The following is a 27,544-nucleotide window of genomic DNA, read 5'->3' as shown; positions in this document are numbered from 1 at the left end:
ATGACAAATCCTCACCCCCCAGACTTTGTGCTGGAAATGTAAGCATCCCAGGAAGTACTAGCGTTTAAGTCTTTGTAACGGAAGATCAAGATTTCACGCTAGCTAGTCGAAAACGTACATTTAATAGATTAAGTTTCCCTGTGTAATTTTTGTGTGTGTTAAGCTAAGTTTTTAGGTAATTAGTTTACAAAGCAATTGCATTTATCGCAAAAAGACCCAGTGTGTGTTATATACGCAAATAAGTCGACGTGGCGGGAGGAAGGCCACGCCCACTGATGAGTCACCATAAATTTGAGACCCCTCGTCGTCGTGTGTTGCGGTTATGTTACGCTTATTTGAGTAGCCGAAGGTAACACCTGGTTGCCTACAAACTACAGGAGTCAGTATTTTCCAAGCTGCAGCGGAGGTGACATCATCTCCGGCGTCGGCAACCAGGCAGCAGTCGTTGCCCCCCATCTGACAGAAATGACAGCTAATGTTAGAGCGCAGTAGCCGTTAGCCAAACACGGGCTAACCGCTGTGTAAATATATACATGCAATCCTGCTGCGGTTACAGCGGTGTGCTGCACCTCGTCTGTCCTTTACACAGGTAATCTGCGTGTTTATTCTGTTAATTCACGATGTCGCTGCTGGACTAAAGTGAAAAACGGCCCATAACGTCCACCGTACCCTTACAGTAAGTTTTGGAATGGATAGCCTAAGTAAAATCACTGCAACTTGCTTGCTGTGTAAGACGTACAAGCTATGCATATTTTTTAAAATTGGTTCTGTTATATGCTGTAGCTGCACGCCGTTATTTTCGACAGTCGCACTATAATGCCATTTTTATTTTACAGTAAAATGCAGTAGGTTGCATATGCACAGGCGACGATGGGATGCATCAGGGCTTTTCTCCAGACAATAAAACGCAGAATGAGACTGGACCGGCTCAGAGAGTTGGGTCGACAGTATCCAGTCTTCTGCTTTTTGCTGCTGGTTTTGCTTCTGTCCACTGTGCTTTTAAACAGGTAGGTTGGCTACTGAGTATCGTAACGTTACTCTATCGATTCATCTTCATAATGATGTTCCTAACTCCCTCACCTATTCGCCCAGAGTGCTGACATGTTTTACTCTGTTAATGCCTGTTTTTATGTTTTGACAGATATATTCACATTATAATGGTGTTTTGGTCCTTCCTGGCTGGAGTCGTCACTTTCTACTGCTCTCTGGGGCCCAAGTCCTTACTGCCCAACATCTTGGTCTCCATCAAACCAAAGACCAAGGTAGGTCAGAAATTACTGAATGGCAGTATCTGATTAAAGCACTTTTTGTGCTGGAGTGGATGATGGGTAGGATCCCTGTATTAGCTGTTAATATCTTTCTCTTGTAGTTATACCAGCAGGAGCTGTTTCCACTGGGCCACAGCTGTGCTGTTTGTGGAAAAATCAAATGCAAAAGGCACAAGTGAGTTACCTAGTTATGGCGTGGTGCAGGAGTAGTTGAGAATTATCCCATTTTGTTTTCCATTACTATTTGCATATGTAGTTACGTTGAAGGAATTGTTGATTGTTATTTTCCGCTGACATAACTCTTTATGTGTGAATATGGAGTTTATTATCTTACTTCTGTACATCCTGGCTTTACTTGTGCCACTATAGACAGGGTAAAAATAAAACTGATTATTTATGAAGAACAGTAAACTGGCAAAATTGAAGAGAAGCATTTCTTGTCATATTGCTTAATTTTTTTTTTTTTTTACATTTGATTTGTCAACATGCATTCAATGAGCTCAGTATGGCGCTGTTGTTTATCAAGTTATGGAAGCGTTTACACTGCCCTCTACTGGTCAGAGAGGATTCCTGCGCTTTTCTCTTTGTATGATGGTGTGACGTTTTTGTGTTGTTAATTCATTGATAGACCAACTCTTTTACTGGAAAACTATCAGCCATGGTTAGACCTGAAAGTTCCTTCTAAGGTGGATGCTTCTCTTTCGGAGGTAATACATTCATGGTCTAAACAGGTATTGTTTTAATTAAACCAAATGATCACATAATCAAGTTCTGATTCATTTTTCAAGATTCTCGAGCTGGTTCTGGAAAATTTTGTGTATCCTTGGTACAGGTAAGCTGTTTTTTTCATATCCTTCTGACAGAAACTGTGGCAGAATAGTGTGTTACATAGAGTGACAGATGTGACTGTACAGCATTTCTTTTCAGAGACATCACAGATGATGAGGCGTTTGTTGACGAGCTCAGAGTGACTTTGCGGTTCTTTGCAGCTGTATTGGTCCGCCGAACCCAGAAGGTGACACACACACTCCTGCTGCTGTTTGACTCAACATACGTTATTTTAAATTCATTTTGTCTCTCTCTCAGGTGGATGTGGCATCCCTTATCACACAAAAGCTTCTTAAGGTTTCCATGAAGCACATTGAAATAATAACCAAAGCAAGGCAGAAAGGTATAATTGATATAGGTATGACTCTTTTTTTTCTTGTTTACTGTATAAAATAAACAACGAACTCTTTCTGCGCCCCTGTGTAGTAAAGAACGCAGAGTATCTTCAACAAGCTGCCCTGGAGGAATATGGCCCGGACCTCCATGTGGCTCTTCGCAGTCGCAGAGATGAGCTTCTCTACCTCAGGAAGCTGACTGAAATGCTCTTCCCCTACATTCTGCCACCCAAGGCTACAGACTGCAGGTATCTCTGTGATATTAAAGACACTGCAGTGCCTCTATATAGTTGTAAATGTGAGTCACAAAACATCACAGCATCAGTGTACAGGACAGGACAAATCTCACATTACCTACACCGTCCAAAAGCAGATGAGGTTCATTCTCTTCTCGCTCACTTTCTTATTTCTGGCTGCCCTATTTCCTCACTCTCTCTCAGATCTCTTACTCTCCTGATAAGAGAAGTTTTGGCTGGTTCTGTCTTCCTTCCTTCATTGGACTACTTGGCTGATCCTGTGAGTGTAGACACATTTAAGGGCTGACATTTAAGAGTATAAAATGTATATTTAATAAGCATCTCACTTACTGTTACTTACTACAAGCATGTAAATGGAAGACAAAGATTCAGAAGATCGGAAGTACCTACAGTGTTCTGCATGATTGTTGTCAACTTACTGGCTTCTGTTTTTCTGTTTTTTTTGTATTTCAGGACACAGTGAATCATTTAATTTTGATATTGATCGACAACTCCCCTGTAAGTATATGTTGAACAGTGTACTGATGTGCACAGCCCAGAGCATATGAGCGAAGTGAGATCTTCTGCTCCTCCCTCACGGAGTTGTGCGCCTGCTCCTCTCCCCGGCTCAAAGCCGCAACAGGCGTCTCCGCTCATTATCGCTCAGCGGTCAACTCAGATTGCACCAACTCACTCTGAAAAAGGGGAGCATGTATTTCACTTTTAGCTTAAACCGTAGCCTTACATCCCAAAGAACTAAAGAACAACTATGTTTTCCAAATAGAAACTATTTATTTCAAATTACAGTTAGGCCTATGTAACATGGAATATAGCACAAAAAGTCATATATAAAATTCAACAATGAATTAAATAAAAACATACAGTACACCTGTGTGACCAGCAGCTAATTTTTTACTGGTAAGTGCTGAATGACTGTGCGAGACACAGATACATTCTGGGTCAAGCTTTGGGCTAATGGTGTGGGTGGTACCAGAGTTCAGATTGGAGTGGGACATAGGGCAACAGTCCCTCCTCTATAAACAAGCTGCCCTGTGATCTGTCCAAAATCCCCCACTCCCACTCCCCATCCGCCTGCGCTCTGCTCACGTGCTCCAGCGTAGGCAGCTGAACCTGCATCCTGTATATTTAAACATTTTGCTAAAAAGTGTGTGCAGTTTGTGGATGAGTAAGATAAACATGTTTTCTATCTGCTTTTGTTGCTCCAGCCTGAAGAAGCTACAGAGCCAACTTCAACTCTGGTTCCTTTCCTGCAAAAGTACTCTGACACTCGTAGCAAAAAGCCCTCAGTAAGCATTTTCTTTGATCTAGAGTAAAGCACTCTCGCAGCTATTCTCAGATGTTTTGAAGTGTATACAACATCTGATAAAATCACGTTTTTGTAGTCCGTCTCAAGTACCACCTCCTCAACAAGCCACTAAATCCTTTAGGTACATACTGTAGTCCTAATATGCAGACACAGTGTGTTTTAGCCCCACATATCAGATGTGATGGACCCAAGCATCAAGTTACACATTTAGAAGCCTTTTCAAAAGTACTGTCTTTGTTAACTGTGATTTCTGTTCTGTCATACCCTACTTCTCTTTCTCTCCCTAATCAGGTGCTGAAACTTGAGTTGAAGGAAATCAGAGAACAGCAAGACCTTCTTTTCCGTTTCATGAACTTCCTGAAGCAGGAAGGTGCTGTCCATGTGCTGCAGTTCTGCCTGGCAGTCGGTAAGCATTTCGCAATCCACTGGGACTAACATCATCTGAACTGTAAGTTGTAAATTTGAAATGCTCGCAAAACAAGCTATACAACTTAGGTGAATAAGGTATCATTATGTGTCCACTATAACAGAGAAATGTAATGAAAGCGATACCAACTCTTGCCCTTCTCTCACCTCTCAGCCACTCAGACTAAAATCAACTGCAAAACTCACTTAATACTGTTCATAATCATAACATTGTTTCCATAGTTGTACATTCTTACACTAATATGTCTGACTCTATTAACTTCTCAGAGGAATTCAATGATAGGATACTGCACCCAGAGCTGTCTGATTCAGAGAAGCTGATGCTTCATGAGGAGGTGAGGAAGATCTATCAGACCTACTGTTTGGATGAGAGCGTTGACAAGATCCGCTTCGACCCCTTTATAGTGGACGAAATACGCAACAGTATGTGGCAGTGATATTCTCCAAATCACTAAACAACAAATTACATATAAATACTTTCTGATCCCATTTTAACAAGTATGTACACTTTTAACATACGGCACATGTGTTTTTGCTTACCCTCCCAGTTGCAGAGGGCCCATATGCAGAGGTGGTGAAACTGCAGACCATGAGGTGTTTGTTCGAAGCCTATGAACACGTCCTGTCCCTCCTGGAGAATGTTTTTACCCCCATGTTCTGTCACAGTGACGAGGTTTGGATCTTTATTAAGAACTAAATCACTCGGCCACCTCGATAGCCAAGCACGCTATAGACAGACACATTGCTTGCACATTGTCAGTCTGAATTTGATCGCTGACATTTGTCTCCCCGCTATTTATTTCTGCCTCCCCCCTTTTTCTTGTGTGGTTCTCCGTGACCCACTGGGAAAAAAAACAACAACTAATCACTCAACTCCCTGCCTTTAGCATTTGAATGTTGTCTCAGAAATAACAAAACTATATGTGATAAATGCTGGAATTAGAGCAGATTTGACATTCATTGACTTTTTTTGTACTATCCTCTTCCAGTCTCTCAGCCACCAACCACTATTGTGTGTGACATTAATAGCAGATGCACAACTGGCCAATGAACCAACGCTGGCATTGCGCCAAACTGCCAAGTGGTATTTCACCCCTCAGAGGATGTTTCATTGAATACAGTCAGGTGCATCAGTGCTCAGTCATTGTCCGCATCAGGACATTGCTCTGCCTGAATAGTGTGTCTGGATAATATGATATTTGAATATATTCAAATATAATATATCTGGGTAATATTAAAGCATAAGGAGGTCACTCGGCACATACCATAGCATGATTTTAATGATGCTTATATACTCTATCAGAAATTGCATATGCACTATTTGATTGACCTGAACTGTGTATTTATTTTGTCTTTCCATGTCACTGTCCAGTACTTCCGTCAGCTTCTGAGAGGGGCCGAGTCCCCCACCAGGAATTCCAAGATGAGCAGGTAGGTTTCACAACTTTTCTGTTTGTGTGTAACAAAATTAAAGGCTTGACCGTAATTTTTACTGGTGTATTGATTCGTCAGTTAGTATTAGATGGGAGGCACAGGTGACTTTTAATGTGTTTAGTCACAGAAAGCAAATAAAACCCAGAATGCCTCATTGGTAGGTTATATTAACTTTAATCTTTTTGAATTTCAATGCTAATTGGGCAGATAGTTTTGTTCTGACCTATTGTACATATGTTATTTGTCTGTCACACACACACACTCCTGCAAACAGAAGTATATAAAATGTATTCACACACTGTTGGAGTGAGATGAAATACACAAGGATTAAAGGCACCCAACACCACAAAGTCACATCACAAAATGCCAAAACAGTCAAAAGTGCATTCATCAGTCTACATGAATTAAATCGATCGTTTCATGTATTTGTTTTATACAGTGTGGCTCCGATGGCATTAGTACCCCTGCAGAGGCAGATCATGAGGAATTGTTTAGTGTTAGGCTGTACCGGAGATCTTTGAGTTCTGAAAATCATTTTCGAGCTGAGGTTAACAATTGTTTAGGTCCTTTTGATGAAGGAAAGCAAAGCAACAAATTACTGAAAAAGTCTAGTTTGTGTTGGCCGCTACAAAGTATTAACTTAAGGGGGCTGAATAATTTTGCACGCCCAGTTTTTCAGTTTTTTATTTGTTAAAAACGTTTGAAATATCCAATAAATTTCGTTCCACTTCATGATTGTGTCCCACTTGTTGTTGATTCTTCACAAAAAATTACAGTTTTATATCTTTATGTTTGAAGCCTGAAATGTGGCAAAAGGTCGCAAAGTTCAAGGGGGCCGAATACTTTCGCAAGGCACTGTAGTAGTAGCCAGCATGAATTCAGTTAAAGTTCTGTCTCAAAACCATTTCAAATGCGCTCAAATTAGCAATAAATATTTTTTGTAGCACTTTTTTTTTTGCTTTGCTGTATGATAAAACTTAAATTAGAAGTAAATGGACTTGAGTTGTTTTTGCTACCATGGGGTGTGGTGTGTATGTGGCCACCAGGCCCTGCCACTAACTCCCTGTGCATATTATTCCAGAAATAGCCTCAGTTTGGATGACATTCGGTGAGTATATGGCTTTAGTCTGCTGATCAGAACAGTGGCTGGCTGAGCAGTGCTGCTGTACACAAGATACAAAAGACACTTTATTCTTGTCTGACTGGTCTGCAGAGGAACATATACTGCCTTTTTAACAAATTCTCTGTGCCCTGGGCTGACCTGCAAACAGGGCCTTAGTTCAATGAGCACTAGTTGATCATATGATGATACAGTATAGGCTATAATTCTATTGCTAATCTAATTTCACTCCTAAATACCCTAATTGTTTTATTTGGTGCTTGTGCTTTAAATGCAAATGAGATAAGATTAAGAAAGTGTCCTTAATCAGCTAATTGTGATAATTATATCTTGAGTCATCATTAATCATATGTTAACCAAGCTAATCAAGAGTCAGGCTGCTGACACACATGCACTATAAAACTTAATTGTAGAAGGGTTAGGCTTTAGTTATGAGTTTCTTAGCGAAACCCACGTTTGCTTGCTTTCAAAATAACAAATATCAAGGGAACTTGGGAGGAAGTTGGCTGGTTTTACGTTTCAGTTTTTTTAATCTGGTTATGGAAGCAATCTTGTTATGAAGGCAGTTCTCAAAGCAGCATCACTTAAAGGAGAGAGAAGAGGCAGTAGATAATGGCCTTCATTGGTACTCCATTTGTAAATACAGACCAACTACGAGCCTAAACTCCCATTTCTGTGATCCAGCAAAACCCTCTCCAGTCTGCCCGTCTGTCCGCCTGTTACACCATCTATGTATTGCCACCACCGTGCTGTGTCTGTGACTGTATGTCCATTCTGATTTTGTAACCACAATACCGCCTGTCCTGGTATGATCCACGATCCTCTCCCTCCATTATGCCTGTGGGGATGTGACCCTGTTCTGGTTATAGTTCCTGGGACTGGAGCCCCGAGTCCCTGTCCTCACTGCACACCGCCTCTGGCAACTCTTCACCCGCATCTTTTAACTCCCTCCATGCCCAGTCCACGTTCACAACCCTCCCATACGGCTCGCTATCCCACCGCCATTCATCACCCAAGTAAGTCAGGGTCCATCTGTGTGTCACAGGGCACTCAGTATGATGTCTTTGTCTCCACTTTCCCCCATGTGACCCACGTCCCAGCCAGATGCCTGCATGGTGGGACCGATGCATGGGATCCTGCTTTTTATTTGTAATGCCCTTCCACCAACTCTGTTTTTTAGGCAAAAGATTCCCTGTTTTTGTCCGTGCACTGACTTTTCAGTCTTTTGCTTCTTGTTCATATATTGGGTATGTCATCATGAGTTATATGGTGATTTTTATTGCACTAAAGCTAACAGGTGCTGTCACAGACAACATTTCTGTGACCAAGAAAATTTGTGATCTCCTTGAAACTAGACATCTGTTCATGACATCACTGCTCACTGCTGTGTGCTGTGTTTGCTTTTGGTCCTGCAGTGCTTAACCAACAACCCAGGCATTCCATAGTGAGATGGCTGTGAAGTAACACTTTGGCTTTGGGTTTGGCTACCTTAGCTTTTTCCTCCCATATACAGTAATGATTCAGTACCCTGCCCCTTCCTTCTCCTCCTCTCCTCTTCCCTCAAGCTGCATGCGCTTTGCTGAAGCCATGCACATCTCTCCCGCTGCACATTGTAAATAACCTCCCTGTTTGGCCTGCAGGAGCACGTCAAAGAGGGGTGAGTCCTTTGGGATCAGCCGCATTGGTAGTAAGATCAAAGGAGTGTTCAAGAGCACAACCATGGAGGGAGCCATGCTGCCATCCTGTGGGCTGGTAGAGGGAGAGGACGATATGGTAAGGCCGATCTAAAAATTTTCCACTCACTCACTGTTACGCGATTCAAGATTTTGTTTTGTTATAATGCACACCAGATGATAGATTTAGGTATGAACACAAATCAAATTGTGTTGTTTGTTTTAGTCATACTTACAGATATTAAAGAGCCCATGGCATGCTCATTTCCAGCCATGTTTAGGCCTTGCATTTTTCTCTACATCCTCTTTTCACAGCGCAGCCAGTAGGAACTAAAATATATCCACAAAACTGTGTGCAGTTGAAAAATTCCACTTTTACAATGGCACCAGTGGATTTCAGGCAAGCTGACATGAACTCGCAACTGCCTGGAGATAATGCCCATTCAAGGAAATCCTTAAACTATCACGTAAGACTTTATTTTGTTAGGAAAAAAAAGTCTTGGCGGGAGTTTGCAAGACTTGTACAAACCGAGCTGCTTCTGCATAGAAGTACTAGAACATACGTACACCTCATTTTTTGAGCTTTAGGTCACGTCTAAGATGATAATTCACTATTCATTGTTGTAACCTTGTAGATAAGTCAGAAAACAAGGAAAAGCATGCCATGAGCTCTTTACAGCTTTTGTTTGATGTGGTGTTCATTGCTCCTGCAGTTTCCCTGCTAGATAAAACAAACAAAAGAACCTGATTTGGGTTCAGTCATCTAAATTTGAATGCAATGTTTTAAGAAAAAATAGCTAAAAATACAAGGCAATTTTGATTTCTTTTAACAAATTAAATTACTGAAAAAGTGAAATTCAAGCTAAGGCACTCCTCTCCACTGCTGTGACACCTGGGGGCGTTGGTGAGCAAAGAATAGAAAGCCACAGAGTTCACTATTGTAAATGTGTCTCCCAGTTGTTTTCTATTTTGATGACATCACAGGTTTTATTCTTTGATCACCACTTTCTGCCATAAAGTGATTGTGTTGTTCTGAAAAACCTGTTAATGTTCCAAATGGTTTCCTGGATTTTACCTCTGTTGCCTAGTTTGACAAAACATATCTTCCACACTGTTTAAATGTAATCACATGCTTGTAGGTATATCCACTTGTCTGGTGCACCACTGAAGATTTATCAAATGGCAAATGAATTTGGTTTCAACCTCTCTCACGTCCTTCCTTTTCAGCAGACGTCTTTACTGCTCCTCTTGTCTGTTCTACGATTTTTCACATCTTCTACATTTTCAAGTCTTTGAACAAATTCTACAACTATTAAAATGCCTCCAAGAGGGAAAAGAGCTAATAAATCAGAAGCGAATGAGGATGTTGAAGCAGAAGAGGATTAACAACAGGAAGGTGACATGGGTGTGGGACAAGGATCAGTCATATCCTGATCATCCAGACAGATTTGACATCCTGCCTCAGCTGCTGTGTAGAACTGGTCTGACTGGTCGCTGTTACTGGGAGGTTGAGTGGAGAGGAGAAGTTGAAATATCAGTGAGTTACAGAAGAATCAGGAGGAAAGGAGGCAGTGGTGACTGTATGTTTGGAAGGAATGATCAGTCCTGGAGTCTGTTCTGCTCTGATCATGGTTACTATGTCTGGCACAATAACATATCATTCATCTCCTGGTCCTCCTCTGTCTCTGACAGAGTAGCAGTGTATGTGGACTGTCCTGCCGGCACTCTGTCCTTCTACACCGTCTCCTCTGACACACTGATCCACCTCCACACCTTCAACACCACATTCACTGAACCTCTTTATCCTGGGTTCAGGATCAAGTCTCCTGGTTCCTCAGTGTCTCTGTGTGATGTGTGTTTGAGGAGCCATAACCAAGGATACATGAGGCCATTTTTCACAGAAGTGTTTTTGTGAACAGACGCGTCCGTTTATCAGAAATCTGTTGGTGAATGGATGCTTCAGATGAAGAACCCTAAAAAGACAGCTCATGTCGGTAATAACGTTTTTCCTCAAGGTCTTTCTCCTCACATTTTCCTCACATCTTATGTGGGCAGGACCAAGGCAAGGAAAAGATGTAAGTGAGGGAAGTAACGGTACTTATAGAGACTTGGGATGTACCCTTTGACACGTAAGCAGCAGGGAAGTGCTTGTTACGTTGTATAGTATTTGGGATTTTGGCTTTATAGACGTTGCTGCTTTAACTGACTGATAAGACGTCTGTGTTTATGTATAAAGCCAGGAACAATTTATTACCTGGTGGAATTCAAAAACTATTTAATGAAAGGGAAGGGGGATACAATTTAAGGGGTCAGTTAAATTTAAAAGTTCATGCTATACGTACAACCAAAAAAAAGATTTTGTATTTCTATAAGTGGGGTAAAACTATGGAATAATTTAAGTGTGGACATAAAAAATAGTAATAGAATTGATGAGTTTAAACATAAATATAAAGGTATGTGTCAATCAAGATATATGCAAGAACAGGCTTAATGATTAATTAGATGGAACATTGTGGGTGTGGTGTATGAATGTTAACACTTTGTAATAATTCTTTAGTATATTACTTGTGTGGTGTAGAAGAGAATTATTTATGTAGAGATACTGCTTGCAAACCAATGATGTAAGATGATGTCATGGGGTAGGACTGGATAAGTCTGATTTCTTCCTACTCCATTCAAGCATGTACTAGGTATAAGCAAATTGATATTGGATTAGCATTTGTTGGATATGTGTAAAATTATGTGTGTTGACATATCAACTGTCTTTACATGCTTGAAAGAATAAATCAAATCAAATCAATACTGGCCTGTATTGCACAGACATAACAAATCTCAGATGAAAATGATGAAGCATCTACTTTGAGAGAAATTAAACTGGTGTGTTTTCTCATTACAGTTTTGACTTGGTGTCTTCTTTCTGTACAGAAAGGTTTTAACAGTTCTAGACACATATTGCGTATAGAAATTGATCCTATAGAAATATAATGACCCTTCTTTCATAGCTGGTGCAGCAAAACAGGGCATGTAGAGTAATCTGTTGTGTTCATTTACCTCTCTCACGTCCTTCCTTTTCAGGTGGAAGAAGCCATGATGGTGCTGGAGGATGACTCCCCCTTGGAGGCAGCCTCCACCCCCAGCACCCCTCGAAACCTCTCGGCCTGGAGCATTACCATCCCGTACATTGATTTCTATGATGACGATGTGAAGAGAGAGAGGATCCCTGTGTTCTGTATTGATGTGGAGCGCAACGACAGGAAGGCAGGTGAGGCTGAAAGCACCTGTCCATATGTGTTGTTTAGTAGAGGTCATCCTGTTTTTCTTTGTAAATTATTAGGATATAATGTCACATTTGCAGTAAGAATTTGACTCGGTGTGTGGCATTACTGTAAAGTGTTCACAGAAATGTTGAAACCCCTTAAACTTTAATCATTAATATTTCTCTATCATTAAATAAATTAAATAAGCAACGGTCAGAATTAAAGTTAAAAAAAAAACCTCTTCATTCATTAAAAGTCCTCAAATTAATCAGTGCGTACTGAGACCATATAATGTTACTTGTCAGTCATCAAAAATCCCTATAAAATCTTCGTCTAAGCATCCATTAAGCAGTCAGTGAAGTAACAGAGTTCTACGATCTAATTAACATATTTAACACAACTGCAGATTGATTGTCTTCTGAGATTTATTTTTAGACACTATTGCTCATGAATTCATGGAGTTTTCAGCCACTGACTCACAAATCCCAGGTGTCTTGGAACTGGAACATCCTTGAATGCACCACCAGCTGAAGAATTTGAAATGGTCCATGCTCAGAAGAGCATCACCACAAAATCATAAAAAGCTGACAACACAAAATGCATTTAGAATATTCCCTGTGATGGATTACTAACTTTGTCAGGTAACTGTGTTCATGCGGAAGCTACGTATGTAAAGATACAGTTGCTTTGTCATCAAAAAGAAGAAGGATTCTGACAAAGAATAGTGTCTTGCCCAGAAATCAGACCCCATAGATTTTCTCCATTGACATCCTAGTGCTAAATATAACCACTTGTTGACCACACAAATGGGCAAAAATCAATATGAGTAAAATCTTAAGTGCCTCTCAAAGCAATGTTTTGTTTTTTTTTCATGAATCTTCACAGACTAATAAGAGGGTTGATAGGAGCACTGTGCACTTTTCTAACTTGAAGCTGCCAACATCCGTAGTCCAGTCCTGCAGCAGTGATTCTTAGTGAGTTTAGATCCAACTCATTGGTCTCACTATGTTTTCTGTGTTTGTTTATTTGCAGTGGGACACGAGACTGAGCACTGGTCAGTGTACAGAAGATATCTGGAGTTCTATGTGCTTGAATCAAAGCTCACTGAGTTTCATGGTAGGTTTTCTTCATGTTCTTTTAGTTTGCCTTAGAGGGCCTGTGCACTTTTTTTTTTCTTTCATTGTCATAATTAAGAAATTTACCACCAAAATGGAGAAGTGGATTCCAGAGAATTCACACAATATTACTTCCCAGTAAACCTTAGCTTTAAGAGTCGAGTAGGCTTATCGACCATGTTGCATTATTAAGGGACTTTTATTGGAAACCATGCACATGGGAGCAAAGTTGTTCTACTAAATATTTTAAGTGTTCCTTTCTGTGAAACTGACTGCTCCCTGCAGGCTCATTTCCTGATGCACAATTGCCTTCTAAGAGAATCATTGGTCCCAAGAATTACGAGTTCCTCACATCGAAGCGGGAGGAGTTCCAGGAGTACCTTCAGGTAAATGTCTGAGAATTTTGTTAGATGGTGATGGGTCTGGATATAAGACAGACTTTAACAAGACAAACACAACTGTTTCTGTGAAGAAAGATGGAGATAATTTAGACACACAGCTGTGAATGCAGTCTCTCTTTGATTAAAGTGGGGTTGTATACTTGTCAAGTGAAAGTAGAATAGGATGGAAATAATCCATCAGTTACTCTTCACTAAAATCTATAAAGTAGAAACACTAACATAAGTATTCGAGAGTGACATTTTGTCCAAAGCCTCCCAGATCCTCTAAAGTGACTTACGATTTGGCTTAAGTAGAAAAATGACCAAATTCATATCTTTTACACAACTGCAACTTGTTTGCTATTTGAGATTTACCGTATTTCTCGACAACATTGCTCATGAGTCTGTTGAGTTGTCAGCAGTTGACTAAAAAAATCTAAATGTGTCAGTACATCCTTGACCATGCCACCAAGAATTTTAGAATAGAATAGTAGAATTTTAGAGTTTTAGAATTTTGCTCCCACAGCATTATGACAAAATCATAACAGTTGGCAATATGCCTAAATTTCAAGTCTCTGCAAGTTGATTTTTATGACCTTAGTTGATTTTAATCTACAAAAAAAGGCTATACTTTGAAGGCTGGAAATAATTTAAATACCTCCGTTGCAATTTGTTGGAAAATGTTCAGCAAAAATGTGAACTCTCTTGATGGGCTTTAAGACATACAAAGCCACAGGTGTGGTCCTTGCATTTCTGCAGTCTTTTTAATAACAAAATGAGTAGCACATCTGTGGTTGAATGTGTTCTCATGGCAACCTGAGTAATATACTGTGCCTGCTTTTACTCAGCTTTTCTTCTAATCTCAAATATATTTTGGTCCAAGGTCCCTCTGAATCATGTCCCACTGTAGAAGAGCACAACTTACCTTGTTTATCTTTGTGTTATCAATGCAGAAGCTTCTGCAGTACCCGGAGCTGAGCAACAGTCAGCTCCTGGCAGACTTCCTGTCTCCTCACAGTGTGGAATCTCAGTTCCTGGACAAGATGTTGCCTGACGTGAACCTGGGTACAGTATGAGAGCGATTGTGGCTGAACGGGATGTATAGAATGTGATTAAGACAAGGCAGATGGATTATGTTTGAACAACAGAACACGCTGTGAGAACGTCTGATCAGTCTACCCTTTGGGTTGCAGTGAAATGATATTTGTGTGACAGAACCATGCATCACTAAGATAAAGTATTTATGCTTCACAGGGAAAATCATTAAGTCAGTTCCCAGCAAACTGATAAAAGAGGTAAGGATTCCTAGTGGTGTTGGTGTGTGTGTGCGATAAAGTACTGCAGTATGTTCACCCTTTCTTTCTCTTTTGATCTCATCTATATCTTTATCTCTCATTTTCTACATAATACAAATGTTTTGCATCATGTCACTGCATATTTAGGCCGTCAGTTTTGTACTGACACTAAATCCAAGAACTATAAACATTTTTATTTGACAAATACTGTACATCTGTAAGAGAAATGATACCGTCATTGTAAATTTTATAGATTGTCTGTCTGTTGTGCTTTTTCTGTCAGAAAGGGCAGCATATAGAGCCTTTCATCCAGTCCTTCTTCAACTCTTGTGAATCTCCCAAACCCAAACCCAGCCACCCTGAGCTCACCATCCTGAGTCCCACCTCGGAAAATGAAAAAAAGGTTAGGGAATCAAAGTTTGTAACTTCTGAGGGTTTTTTTTTCATACTCTTGCTGTTTTTTTCTGCAAGTGTAGGCCTCAGGGATGTTAAACTGTGAGTACAGCTGGAGTTTATCCTAATGCTTAGTTGTATACACTGAAGGGTTACCAGTTACCACTTTCTACAAAACAGCCCCATCACAATTGAGCTTCACAGTTAAATGTATCAGAACTTGGATGCACTGTTATTTTTTCTTTGTTGTAATGATAATGTCAGTTTTCAGTTGTTTTGAACTGTATTCCATTGGTGCTGCTGTCTTCAAATAAATGGAAATTGCAGTGTCATTGCCTCAAAATGCAGAGATAAATGCAATTCACTGCCTGTCAAATTATTTTTCTTTGTATTGAAGTTGCACACTTACTAGAGTGTCAGTCCCTTTTAGGGCTAAAGGTTTCGTAAAACTGCACAGCAGAGTCTTTTGGTCTTAAATTCAGTCCGGTCATAAATCTGGCTGTGAATCCCTCTCTCCCAGCTCTTCAATGACCTCTTCAAAAACAACGCCAACCGATCAGAGATGACCGAGAAAAGACACAATCAGAACTACTTCATGGAAATGATCACTGTCGAAGGGGTGTATGACTACTTAATGTATGTGGGTAAGTGTAATTACAGTCTGTCCGTCACACCCTATTTAATGCATTCTGTTTATTGTTGATATGTAGTGGTTATTTTTGCAGTGGAGGACACTGCTTTTTGAATGGGTTATCTTACATAGCCACTGGATTGAGTTTATTATCTTAAAAATGATTAGAAAGCATCTTGCACTTGTTTTACCAAGTATTTGAGTAGTATTCAGACCAGTTGAATCTATTGGTAATATAAAATAATATGAAACATAATAATTAGAGGTAGGATTGTGTACACGGTTGCTATACCATAGTTGTTTAGGCAACATTTTGACTCACCTAAATGCCTGTTTATCTTATTTTTATCACATACGTTCACGGTAAAATATGATTTTTCTCGTTATTACGACACAGGCTACTGTATTTTCTCGTTATAACATGAGCCCTGCTCTCTTTCTTTCTGCTTAATTCTTCGTGGTTATCAGGCCGAGTTGTCTTCCACATCCCTGACTGGCTGCACCACCTGCTAATGGGTGACAGGATCCTGTTCAAGAACACATTGGAGGCCTACACAGATTACTACCTTCAGCACAAATTGAACCAGGTGGTCCAGGAGCACCGACTAGTCTCGCTCATCACCCTACTTAGAGGTACACTACAGTTAGTCGAGCTATATTAACACAGATGTGATAGTAACTTTTTATTGTAGTTCTGATATGTGTTGCTATCACAAGTCTGAAAAAGAGCATTCAGCTGTTATTGAGGAATAAAATGTTGGCAGAGCAAGACTGATACTGGTCTTAAGTACAGAGCTGGAGCCAGGAGGCAGTTAGCTTAGCGTAGCCAACAAACTGGAAGTTTAAGTAATTTGTGTAGAAATGAGCTTGTTTTGCCTTGTTTCAAGTCTTTATGCTCAGCTACTTAACACATGAACATGAGTGGTGGCCTATCGTGTTTTCGTGCAACTCTGGGGGGAAAAAAGAATATTTCCTAAAGTGCTGAACTATTTTTTAAACGGCCTCATTAAACGAGATTTGAACATTCTTTGTTTTTCTAGACACAGTTTTCTGTGAGAGCAGTGCACCCCGCTCGGCTCAAGATAAGCAGAGGAGGGCAAAGAAGACTTTCGAAGAGATGATGAGTTATATTCCAGGTATTAACCTCCCCCATCCCCCCCTTCTTTACTGCTGACAAATGTACAGAGGTGAGAGAGAATGTGATCAGTTGTACATGCTCCCTGGAAATGTCTGCCATTTATATTTAGACCTTCTGGCAAAATGCATCGGAGAAGAGGCCAAGTATGAAGGAGTACGTCTCCTCTTCGATGGACTGCAACAGCCAGTTCTCAACAAACAGGTGCAAGGACACCTAGACACACACAATCACACACCACTTACATGTAGAATGCATTTTTTTTCTCCAGCATGTTTGTACCTCATTGCTGGGGAATGTATGTCATGTCAAAACAAGAAAATGTGAGTGAAAGTGAATCTTTTAAATACATTTTATTCAAAGATCACTGGTCTTAATGTTTTTCTTCTTCTTCCTGCTTCTTCCATTCTTCAGCTAACATATGTACTATTGGACATGACCATTCAAGAACTTTTTCCTGAGCTAAACAAGGTAAACAGCTGCTAGCCTTGGTTTCTAAAGAATTACTTCCATCCATCCATCATCATTCCTTTGCAGGGTTATAGAAGAGTGTCATTATATTTCCAAAAAAAAACAAGCATGCTTTAATAGTAAGTGTACATGACTCAATTTATGTTTGTAAATGATTACAACTCTGCACCGACTGATTCAATCACTGCAGCAGATCACTCGTATTATAACTTTTAAAATGCACCTGTAATTATCCTAGAAAGGATTTTATCCTATCATTTCCCATTTTTAATGTTGTGTTTTAGATAGAAGAAATCTGCCTGTTGTTCTTGCTCACTTATATTTGGCTCAGCTGTTAGAGCCAAGATTGTACAGAAAAGTGCTCCCATATTAGATATACAAGCTTACATTACCAGCAGGTGGACAAATGTATGGTTTGTGGATTTAAACTCGGTAAAGAAAGCAGATAGTTCTCATCACATTCAAGATTTATTGTATGCTCTTTGGATTTACTTTATGCTGTTGAAATGTTTCACTTTTTGATGTAAAATGCAAATAGATTATTAATAAGATACATGTTCTCAGATTAATGTAATAATTTTGCTGTTAATAGAGGCATAATATTAAAATGCTTTATTTTATCTTACAATTTTCTGATTACATGTGATTAGATGTTATGTTATATTAACCCTGTTCGCTCTCTGTTTTCTCAGCAGGTACAGAAGGAAACCTCTGTGATGGCTCCATGGATGTAAAATGAACAGTTCAGTGGACGTCGGCCAACAGGATTTACAAGCATTAACTCATTCTACACTATACTGCAAAGACTGTGACACTTAAAACTAAACTTTAAACCTGCCTTTTTGATAGTGCATGTTCTGTAACCTAAGTGAAACAGTGATTCTTGCACAGATTACATGGGATGAATGTTTGCTCTTCTTCTTTTTTGCTTTAAGGCAACTGACATGATCAAGAGAGACCGTTTTGCTGATCTTTGCATTAAAGTTGCATTTACTTTGACCCAACACTTTGATGGTGATGACAAGAATCTTTCTTTATTGCATCTTTCTTAAAATGTGTTGTTCCAAATCACCCTTATATCCATAATGATCAATAATAGTCTAATTGTATGCATGACCCATGATAATAAAGATACAGAAAAATAGAAATAGTTTATGTAAGGATAATCACCTTTATTATATGGCCAAAAAAGGTATAGTCAGGATTTTAGAATGAGACCCCACAGAATTTTGCTAATCATGTTTTCAGGGGAGCTCATGTCTTGTTAAGGGGAGCCGAGCAATACCCACCCCCAGCTCCCCCCTGTAGTTCGCACCATGACAAAAACAGAAATGAAATTAACATAAAACATCTCTGCCTCTATTATCCTAATTAGAGGCACAGATTAAGTACATAAATCACTTGACAACATTGATGAAAATAAACCTTTATCTACAATCAAAATGAATCAAAATGGCATGAAATTTTTTAATAAAAGACAAATATAAAAATATAGGTTTAAAACATACATACTGTATGTTTTAAACATTTGCTAACTAGTGTTTTAAGATGAAAAGTATAGTACTTGTATGTAGTGATGTTTAAAGTTGAATAAAACTGAAATACTCAAACTACATGTATCTCAAAATTGTACTTAAGGACATTAATTGAGTAAATATACTTAGTTTTCATCTTTAAGCACAGCTCAACTAGATGAAAACAGCTGAATCACCTTTACAATCTTTCATATGAAGACTGAAGGACTCCAGGAAACCACCAGTTCACTAAGTGGGTAGACTTGATGTGTCATAGTTTGCAGTGCTTAGTGTACAACAGTCCAGAAAACTGTTGAAGGTTGCATCTGTTTGACACGGTTTGACACAGGAGTTGACAACAGATGGCGGCATACTTCTGAAGTTGAAGTGTAAACAGTTTTCACACATAGTGTTAATGGGTTTCTCCAGCCTTTGAGGAGAAACTGAACACCTCTGTCTCTGCTTTCTCCTGTTTAGTGCTCCTTTGTGGGCTCAACACACTTGACTGTACAGGCTCTCTTTGTCTTTTATCTTTTATGTTAAGTAAACTTTCACCAAATATACCTCTGACAAAGTGGGTTAAGTTTCTGCTATACTTTATATAAGTGAATCTTCACGGGCAATGAGGTGAGAAGTGTTTACCCGTTAGATCATATGACTGATTTTCTCTTACATGTACTTGTTGTCTTGCATTTTCTAACATTTACATTACATATATAGTGATGTAATGTTTCTCCAGCCTTGATTTTATTATTTTTTATATTGCTGACAAGATGATGAATTTCAGTGATGCCTGTTCCTAACACTAACCTCACACCCGTCCTGCTCAAAGTACTGTATGTGCTATTAGCACTTGTCTGCACACTGAGGTTTAGACTGGTCGCCTCCTCTTGCACTCACACTCTGTCACTTATAGCACACAAATCTCACCCATATGTAAGCAAACACACAAACAAACCATACAGTTTCTCCCTTCAGGAAGCAGTAAATCTAACCTAATCAATTACAGTGTTTGCAATCTATACCTCTTGGTAATCTTTCTTTAATTGTTAAAATAAGGCCATCTTGCAGGTGATTTGAATCACTCCAACCTAAAGTCAGTGCTCCCTAAATTCCACCAGCCTGTTTCCTGCCACACTAGAGGAAATAAAACTTTGGACCATATTTACACAGACATGGCTGCTGCATACAAGGCGACCCCCGTCCCCCACTTGGGACAGTCAGATCACCTTTCTTTGTTCCTCTTTCCCAAGTACCCACCACTCATCCGCCGTGTGAAGCCATCAACGAAGATCATCAAAGTGTGGCCAGAGGGGACAGACTCTGACAATAAAGTTGAATCTAATCTAATCTGTGATACTATAGTTGCACGCTGTGAATGCTTAGAGAGAATGATATACAATGTACAACAAAATCTCAGTGGCTCACACAATAGTATCACTGCCATGTTGTTGTCACGGCTTTATAAATTGATTCTACACTCCACTTTTACTCCTCAAAGAGTGGACAAGTTCCAGCTGCTAAAAGTGCTGACAGCTCATCACTGCCCACGTCCAGTTTCCCATCAGAACATTTTGTTTCTAAATGGATTCGACCATTTCCACTCAAGCTATAATGAGTCTTACTGTAACCCAGCCTGTTATCATTCCATAACATCATCACCACTTAGCTAATTTTCTGTCATGTTTTACTCAAGGGAACAAAATTCAGCCACACACATTGCATTTATTAATCTCCACCCCTTCCTCCTTAGATGTGTGCTGAAATGCTTTTCAAGCAAACACAAGTAACTCACTAAATATTCACAGTGGGGGCTCCCAGAAATGGGGCACAAGCGCTCTGAAAAGTAGCACAACCCCCTCCCCCCAAAACACACACACACACATCGTGGCATCAGCTTCTTCATAAGATCATCAGATTTGGAAAGCTAGAACCCAGAAAGCCTCCACTTGTAAATAGAAGCTCAGGTCTCTCCTGGTTCATTTTTAGCAGGAGGCCTTTCGAGTGCCGATTGGCAGAGCAGAAGGCACCATATGCTGTCAGACCAGGCCTGGGCACGCTGCAGTGGGACGGGCCCCGCGACAAGTGTCCTATATTTTGATTCCATAATTGTACTATAATGCAGCTTTTGGATTATATATAGTGGTGGCAAAGTCATCCTGTACTGAAGCAAAAAATAGCAGTACTGTACAGTTTCTAACCAATTGCTTTAGGATGTACAGTATTACAGTTTCTAAAAACACTTTGTGACAATGATGAACTTACACCAGAATCCACATGGCCTCCTTTCCTGCCAGACATTAAAATAAAAACCACATATAGCAAAAACAATTACTAGAAAACCATTTCGAATCATCCCAAGTGAATATATTAAAACACCAATAAACTGAGGAAAGCCCATATTTTATTTTTTTTTATATTTATGCAACATTCCCCAAATTATAAATAAAGACTTTATCTTCAAAATGTGGTATAATGTATCATTTTTAAGACTTGCTTTAGGACTTTCCTCACCACCTGATTACAAGCAGGACTTTTGGGACCAGTGTGAGATTGGATGCAGTTAGCTACAGTAGTTCGCTATGCTGCAGTGTGTTTAGGGATGAAAGGAGATATGAAAACAGCAGCGGCCCCGTGCTGCTGCTGAACTGGGTCACTAGCACTGAAGCTTTTTGACTCAGAAAACTGCAACTCCCAAACAAATAAAGCATCACTTTTGGACTGCAGTAACACTATATAAGTGAAATAGAATATGAAATAGAAAATGCTTCGGGCACAGAATAGCTTAGTAACATATATAGTATATTGACTCTACTGATGAAGTTAGACATTTGTAATGTTTAATGGGTGCAGAATATACAGTATCATCATGTTTTACAAGAAAGTCAATGAAGGCTTTTTACAGCAGATGTGGCCTCACTTGAAAGAATTCATTAACATCCAAAGCAATTATCTGGAATTGGAGAAAAAACACATTGTACAGTAAGCCTTATGGATTAATTTAGTGTTCGAGTCAATAAAAAAGATATCACCATGCTCTGTAATGTTCCCTCTCCCTGGAAAAGTATCAGTGAGCCGACATTTCTGCTTCATTGGGATGTTCAATGCTTTTTTTTAATGATGTAAATTCTGTTTTTATGGATGAGAGTAGGTTAGCAGTAACTGAAATTCACCTTAATGACGTGACCCGCTTGTCAAACACAAGCAGTGGTGCTAAATAAAATAAAAAAAGAAATCTTTGATCCTGTTATTCTGCAGGGACCTAGACTATATTCAACCTCACTGGAAACAGTTTTCAGTAGCATGTCTTTTGGAGACTTTGTTGATTCTGTCTCCTGCCATAAACTAATTGTTCCAATGCCAGACAAATCCATTGTTAGTTTGTGTGATAACTTCATGCTACATTAGACTCTAAATGATGCTGAACAGATTAGCACAAATACTCCTGCTAGTTTTTAGTTAGTTTTTAATGAGCTGTGCTTTCTTGAATGTCAATTTAACTGGTGTCCAGCAAGCAGGGCTCATTAGGGACATCAAAGTATTGGTACATTTCTGATTCAAAACTAACACCTGGTGCATATTTTAGAGGGCTAATTCCTGTATTTTAGGCTCTATATATTTGATCTGACTGCTTTAAGCCTTAAAAATGATTCAGTATTTCTTCAGGTGAATTAAACTTCCCATTAAAGGCTCTTCTTAGCGTGCTGTCATCATGCTACACATGGCCTAAATGTACATTCACTGTGTTCAGCTGAAGGAGCTGTCCGTGGTCCTGATTCAGCAGCAGTTGTGTATGTTATTGAAACATTCAAAAATATAACTTTAAACTATCATGGTTAAGAAATCACTTGTCAGTTTTGGGGAGGTTCAGTGCTTTCAAAACACAAACAAACAAAAAAAAAAGATATAAAATGACATATTAAATGTACTGGTGAAGATAGAAATAACTGTTTGAATCCTTACACTAAAATATGTAAAACTTTATTGGCCACAACATTTTTTATACAATTTAAACTTGGGTAACCATTTACAATCGAGACGCCAAGGGCCACAGATAAAAAAAAGCAGGTACAGATAACGTGTTTTGTAAAATATTGCCTCAAAATGTCGAAAACTACAACATTCAGCTCTTAACAAAGCCAGCAGGGCACCACAGATGTAAGCAGTCAAGTGTGATTGTGAGGAATAATGGGTGTAATGTAGGTGACAAGTCAATTTCAATTAAAAGTTTCCAATGAGCAAAATACAAATATAAGCTGAGATGTGATTGCTACAGTCACTTGGGATAGAAAGCAAATATGTAACAGAAGGTTCATTACTCTGAGACATTTCAGTTCCTCAGTTTGGAACATGGACATTGTCCTGGTCTGTGTGTGTGCATGTGCATGTGCATGAGTGCTTGCATATGGAGGGGGTTCAGAGACTGATTATTATAAATTTTCTGACCTGATTTAAAATTTATTTCCCCAAAAATTGTAGGGCACTTGAATAGATTATTGGCTCCTTTCAGCCTCTGCTGAGAAAATCAGTGAGCTTGACAACACACACATCCACTGAAAGAGATGCTCACGGCCTTGTGTGTAACTGACTGTGACCCAATGTCAATATCAACCACAGCCATTTTCACACAACAGAAGTGCCAAAAGTGTCAGGATTCAGTGTGCGTGAACTCCTCTTCCTAAAGTCTCCATCCATAAGTTGGACGAGCAGCACCACCGAAGTTAAGTCAGTTTTACCAATGTAAAGGCATGTCGTAAGGCCCTACCTACCTAGTACTTTTAGGAAGGCATGTCGTAAGGCCCTACCTACCTATTACTTGGCTGTGGCAGACTGTGAATTCTCACCGTTCTCATTATACCTTGTACCCATTTACTTTTAGCTCATTAGTTCATCATGCTGACTCCTCCAGAGGACAGCCTGACCTTCTGGAAAAGGGCTGCAGAGCATCTCAACCAACATTCACTTATTAACAGCTTATTTTTAAAAAATCCAGATCTTAAACTTATTGGGCGCGTGGTCAAATAGCATGCTTTCACTGAGGAATCAGTATCATTAAATGATCTATTGCAATTCAGTCAGTTTTAATCTCTTCCACAAGGCAGTTATTTGAAATAAAAATACTTCAGTCCCTTATGTGCTCTTTGCTCAGCCAGGAATGTGTATGCATATTGAATTTCCAAAGGTAGAGGTCTGGAGATTCATTTGTGAGATCTGTTCTGTCTGTGTTGGATTCCTTCCCTGGTTAAGCGATGTTACTAAACAAAAGCATCAGTTTGGAATTAATCACAAAAGTCAACTTGAAGTACTATTTGTGTTTAGTAACTGTAATCTGATATAGTGAAAAGAACTTTAATTAATTGTGTTATGTATTTATTTGCATTTTTATAATTGCACATGACCCGCTAACTTTATTAGACCTGTCATGGGGAACACTGGACTCTTTTTTAAAATAACTTTGTAAAGAGAGTAACTCTAAAACCTTTAGTGGTGATTTATTAATGACTAGACTATAATTACAGAGCCAGAGCTTTTTCACAACCTGCCAACCAAAACTTGTTCTTCCTAATTATTTATTAAGGATCCCCAAAGCAAAAACCATGCAGTACAACTAATCCTTCACAAAATAATAAAGCTAATAAAGCTAATAAAGAAACTGGTACCCCTGTGGTAATAGAAGGCATTTTTCCAGTTCAACCCATATGATATGTCACAAATCAGAAACACTGGGCACTATGACCCAGCAGATAGCCACCTCTTCCTCAACAGAGACACAGAAAACAAGGTGGTGATCAGCTTGTTTGATGTCAGAGTCTGTATAAAAGGGAGACTTTGGGTTGGCCCACCATTCAACCACAGGGGGCCTGGAGAACAGGAGGGCTCCTGAGAACTTGTGCCCTAGATGCGGATTATTTGTGACATCTTCCCAAATGGTGGGACATCAGGACCGGCTGCTCATCATTTACACACTCATATCTCGTCTTATTCGCCGTGTAATATTACAATCAGGAACTTTTCTTTTATTGGTAAAAAAACGGAAAGTTCGAGCTCCTCCCACGGATGGATATCTGATTCCACATTTTGGGGCATCTGCACACTCAAACCTAATGTAACAGAATATAAAAAGGAAGCAAGGATTCGGTTTTTTCCCTGAGCGATCATATTTATTTAACCTGATGGCTCAGACAAGTCAAGAAAAAGGGCATGTTAAATGTCAGACATCTCAGAGGGTAACATTAAAGTGACAAAAAGTTATGGAGCGCCAAGTCGAACCAACTCGGCCGATGAACACCACAAACAGTAGTTTTATTATAGCTTCATCTTCGGTGGAGGAGAGCGCAGATAGTCTCGTCTATCAAATCAGCCTGGCGGTGATTCTCTCTGTTATCACACTCGCCACCACTTTATCCAATGCGTTTGTCATTGCAACAATCTCGCAGTCAAAGAAACTGCAAACTCCTGCCAACTTTCTGATCGCCTCTCTGGCCATCACAGACTTGCTGGTGTCTATTCTGGTGATGCCAATCTGCGTCCTGTACACCGTCATCCACACCTGGACGCTGGGGCAAGTCGTATGCGACATCTGGCTCTCCTCGGACATAACGTGTTGCACTGCGTCCATCCTCCATTTGTGCGTAATCGCCCTGGATAGATACTGGGCCATCACGGACGCGGTGGAGTACTCGAAAAAGCGCACGCCAGGACGCGCAGCTGGGATGGTGGCCACAGCCTGGGTCATCGCCATTTCCATTTCCCTGCCGCCTCTCTTCTGGAGGCAGGTGAAGGCGGATGAGCTGACCAGCTGCAGCGTCAACAATGATCATATTTTCTACACCATCTACTCCACCTTTGGGGCATTTTATATCCCCACCTTGCTGCTTATTGTCCTTTACGGGCGGATATACGTCGAGGCTCGTAAACGGATCCTCAAACAGTCCCCCAAGAAGGTGGGGAAGAGACTCACCTCGGCGCACCTGGTCACCAACTCCCCTGGATCCGTAGCGTCCACAACATCTCTTCAGTCGGTGCTGGAGACACGACGCGCCGTCCAGCGACACCGGGTTTTCAGCAAGCGAGAACCAGGTGAAAGTGACGGTGTCGGACGCGCTTTTGGAAAAAAAGCGGATTTCGGCAGGCAGAGAGAGAAAAGCGACGAAGACTTTGGGAATAATCCTCGGCGCTTACATCGTTTGCTGGCTACCGTTTTTCATTTACACACTGGTAGTGGCCACATGTGATACATGTTTGAACCCCGAGTTATTTGATTTTTTCACTTGGTTGGGATACTTGAACTCGCTCATCAACCCGATCATATACACAATGTCTAATGAGGACTTTAAGAAAGCTTTTCATAAACTTATGTGCTTCAAATGCTGCCGATCGTGAGAAAATGTTCCTTCTGTCTACACTAAGATTTGTTTATGGACTTGGTTTGATATAACGTTCTAACATGTAGGAGAATAATATAGAATAGTGAGAATGCCACGAATAACCACATGTGAGACTCATGCTGTTGCAAACTACTTTAAAGACTTAAATACAAACATTTTCTTCAGCGATGCTGTCACTGATTGGCTTACACCTCTGATCGGACCGTTGTTAAACTTGCTGGAGTTTTCAAAAGATTTACTACTGCACATAAAGCTGAATTAGTTCTCAAGATGGATATTGTTGCAGCGTGATGGGTGGAAATGACAGTTTGATATCTGGTTCAAAAATCCAGTTTTACGCACTTCGGAGAATCACTTGAACGTGTCATTTAAGTTCATTTTAATAGGCGTATATTCTTTAATGTATAAAGAAAAAAATCAAGCGATGGGTATTCGATATGGATTCTTAATTATTGGCACATTATCTTAAAGCATCACCCAGCGCGTTATTCCCGTGCGAAGACTGACCCATTAATACCAGTACACAGCAGAGACCACAAACCTCTGACATGATTTTGAAAGTTAAAAACATAAAAGTCTTGCTAAATGAATCAGACTTCATTTTGCATTTGTGTACACATGTGGCAGTGTGATTTTTAAAACTCAGGATGATATGCATTTTGTGAAATTACAACGTCTTTGAATTGTGCTGCTCTGTATGGCTGTTTATTTAGAAAAGCACACTCATGTCTGCTTGTACTGTACTGTGGAAGAGATTCATGCAATATCAGTGCCACCCACAGAAACTGCAGCTGATATTTACCCAGCAACACTGATGATAAGTTCAATTTTACTGAACAAACATCACTGTTCTGATTTGTGTGTGTGTGTGAGGTTTGTTTGCTGCTACATTAAATCTGTATCTACAGTATGTTATGGTCATTTGTTAAATGCCTCCTGGATATCAAGAATGATTTGCTGCTGGGTCTGGCCTTTGAGGCTGCAAAAATAATACTGAAGGTTGTCAGTCATTATTTGAAATAAGGGTGTAATGTTGTATCTGACCACAACAGAGATGCTGTGCAATAAAGGCTTTTGAGTTTTTGTTTTGCACAAGTGTTTTTATAAGAGAGAGTTTTAATGCAGTTTTATGTCAAATTACTTTATGACTCCAAATAATTGGTTTATACAGTTATAGTTGTTTCTTTCATTGTTGTTGGGATGTTGAAAACAGTACAAACAATCTGACAGGTAACTTGTTTTATGACTTTTCATTGCGTTACCTTGAAATCTAATAAAAGATTAATGGCCCCATCGCATGATGATGATGATGTAAAAA

The 27,544-nt window shown here is 39.7% G+C and overlaps 2 protein-coding genes across 7 annotated transcripts; both read left to right on the top strand.

The window, feature by feature from the left end:
* The first annotated feature begins 245 nt into the window (after positions 1 to 245).
* On the top strand, positions 246 to 18,330 carry LOC109955090 (sorting nexin-14). Of its 6 annotated transcripts, none has more exons than XM_020590920.1 (31): positions 246 to 589; positions 837 to 1,007; positions 1,142 to 1,262; positions 1,370 to 1,443; positions 1,897 to 1,975; positions 2,057 to 2,100; positions 2,196 to 2,283; positions 2,355 to 2,439; positions 2,523 to 2,679; positions 2,872 to 2,947; positions 3,142 to 3,186; positions 3,894 to 3,974; positions 4,286 to 4,400; positions 4,688 to 4,843; positions 4,969 to 5,093; positions 5,793 to 5,851; positions 6,936 to 6,962; positions 7,844 to 7,990; positions 8,615 to 8,747; positions 11,723 to 11,909; positions 12,937 to 13,020; positions 13,305 to 13,405; positions 14,353 to 14,464; positions 14,654 to 14,694; positions 14,978 to 15,097; positions 15,608 to 15,731; positions 16,187 to 16,351; positions 16,759 to 16,854; positions 16,966 to 17,057; positions 17,268 to 17,324; positions 18,017 to 18,330. In XM_020590920.1, exons 2-31 carry the CDS (start codon positions 871 to 873, stop codon positions 18,056 to 18,058), a joined length of 2,970 nt encoding a protein of 989 aa, XP_020446576.1. In that variant the 5' UTR covers positions 246 to 589; positions 837 to 870; the 3' UTR covers positions 18,059 to 18,330. The 6 variants fall into 6 exon arrangements, with proteins under 6 accessions (XP_020446576.1, XP_020446578.1, XP_020446575.1 ...); XM_020590922.1 differs by having other exon boundaries at positions 246 to 676; positions 18,020 to 18,330; XM_020590919.1 differs by having other exon boundaries at positions 246 to 676.
* A 6,379-nt stretch (positions 18,331 to 24,709) lies between these two features.
* Positions 24,710 to 27,104, top strand: htr1b (5-hydroxytryptamine (serotonin) receptor 1B). The gene is given in 2 exon segments (XM_020591082.1): positions 24,710 to 25,869; positions 25,871 to 27,104. Coding segments are annotated over 2 exon segments (1,131 nt in total). The 5' UTR covers positions 24,710 to 25,089; the 3' UTR covers positions 26,222 to 27,104.
* Positions 27,105 to 27,544: the final 440 nt, after the last annotated feature.

This window comes from Monopterus albus, unplaced genomic scaffold (genome assembly GCF_001952655.1).
Source record: "Monopterus albus unplaced genomic scaffold, M_albus_1.0 scaffold13.1, whole genome shotgun sequence".
NCBI lineage: Eukaryota > Metazoa > Chordata > Actinopteri > Synbranchiformes > Synbranchidae > Monopterus > Monopterus albus.
Note: the sequence above shows the minus strand (reverse complement) of the source record. Positions and strands in the feature narration are given on the sequence as shown.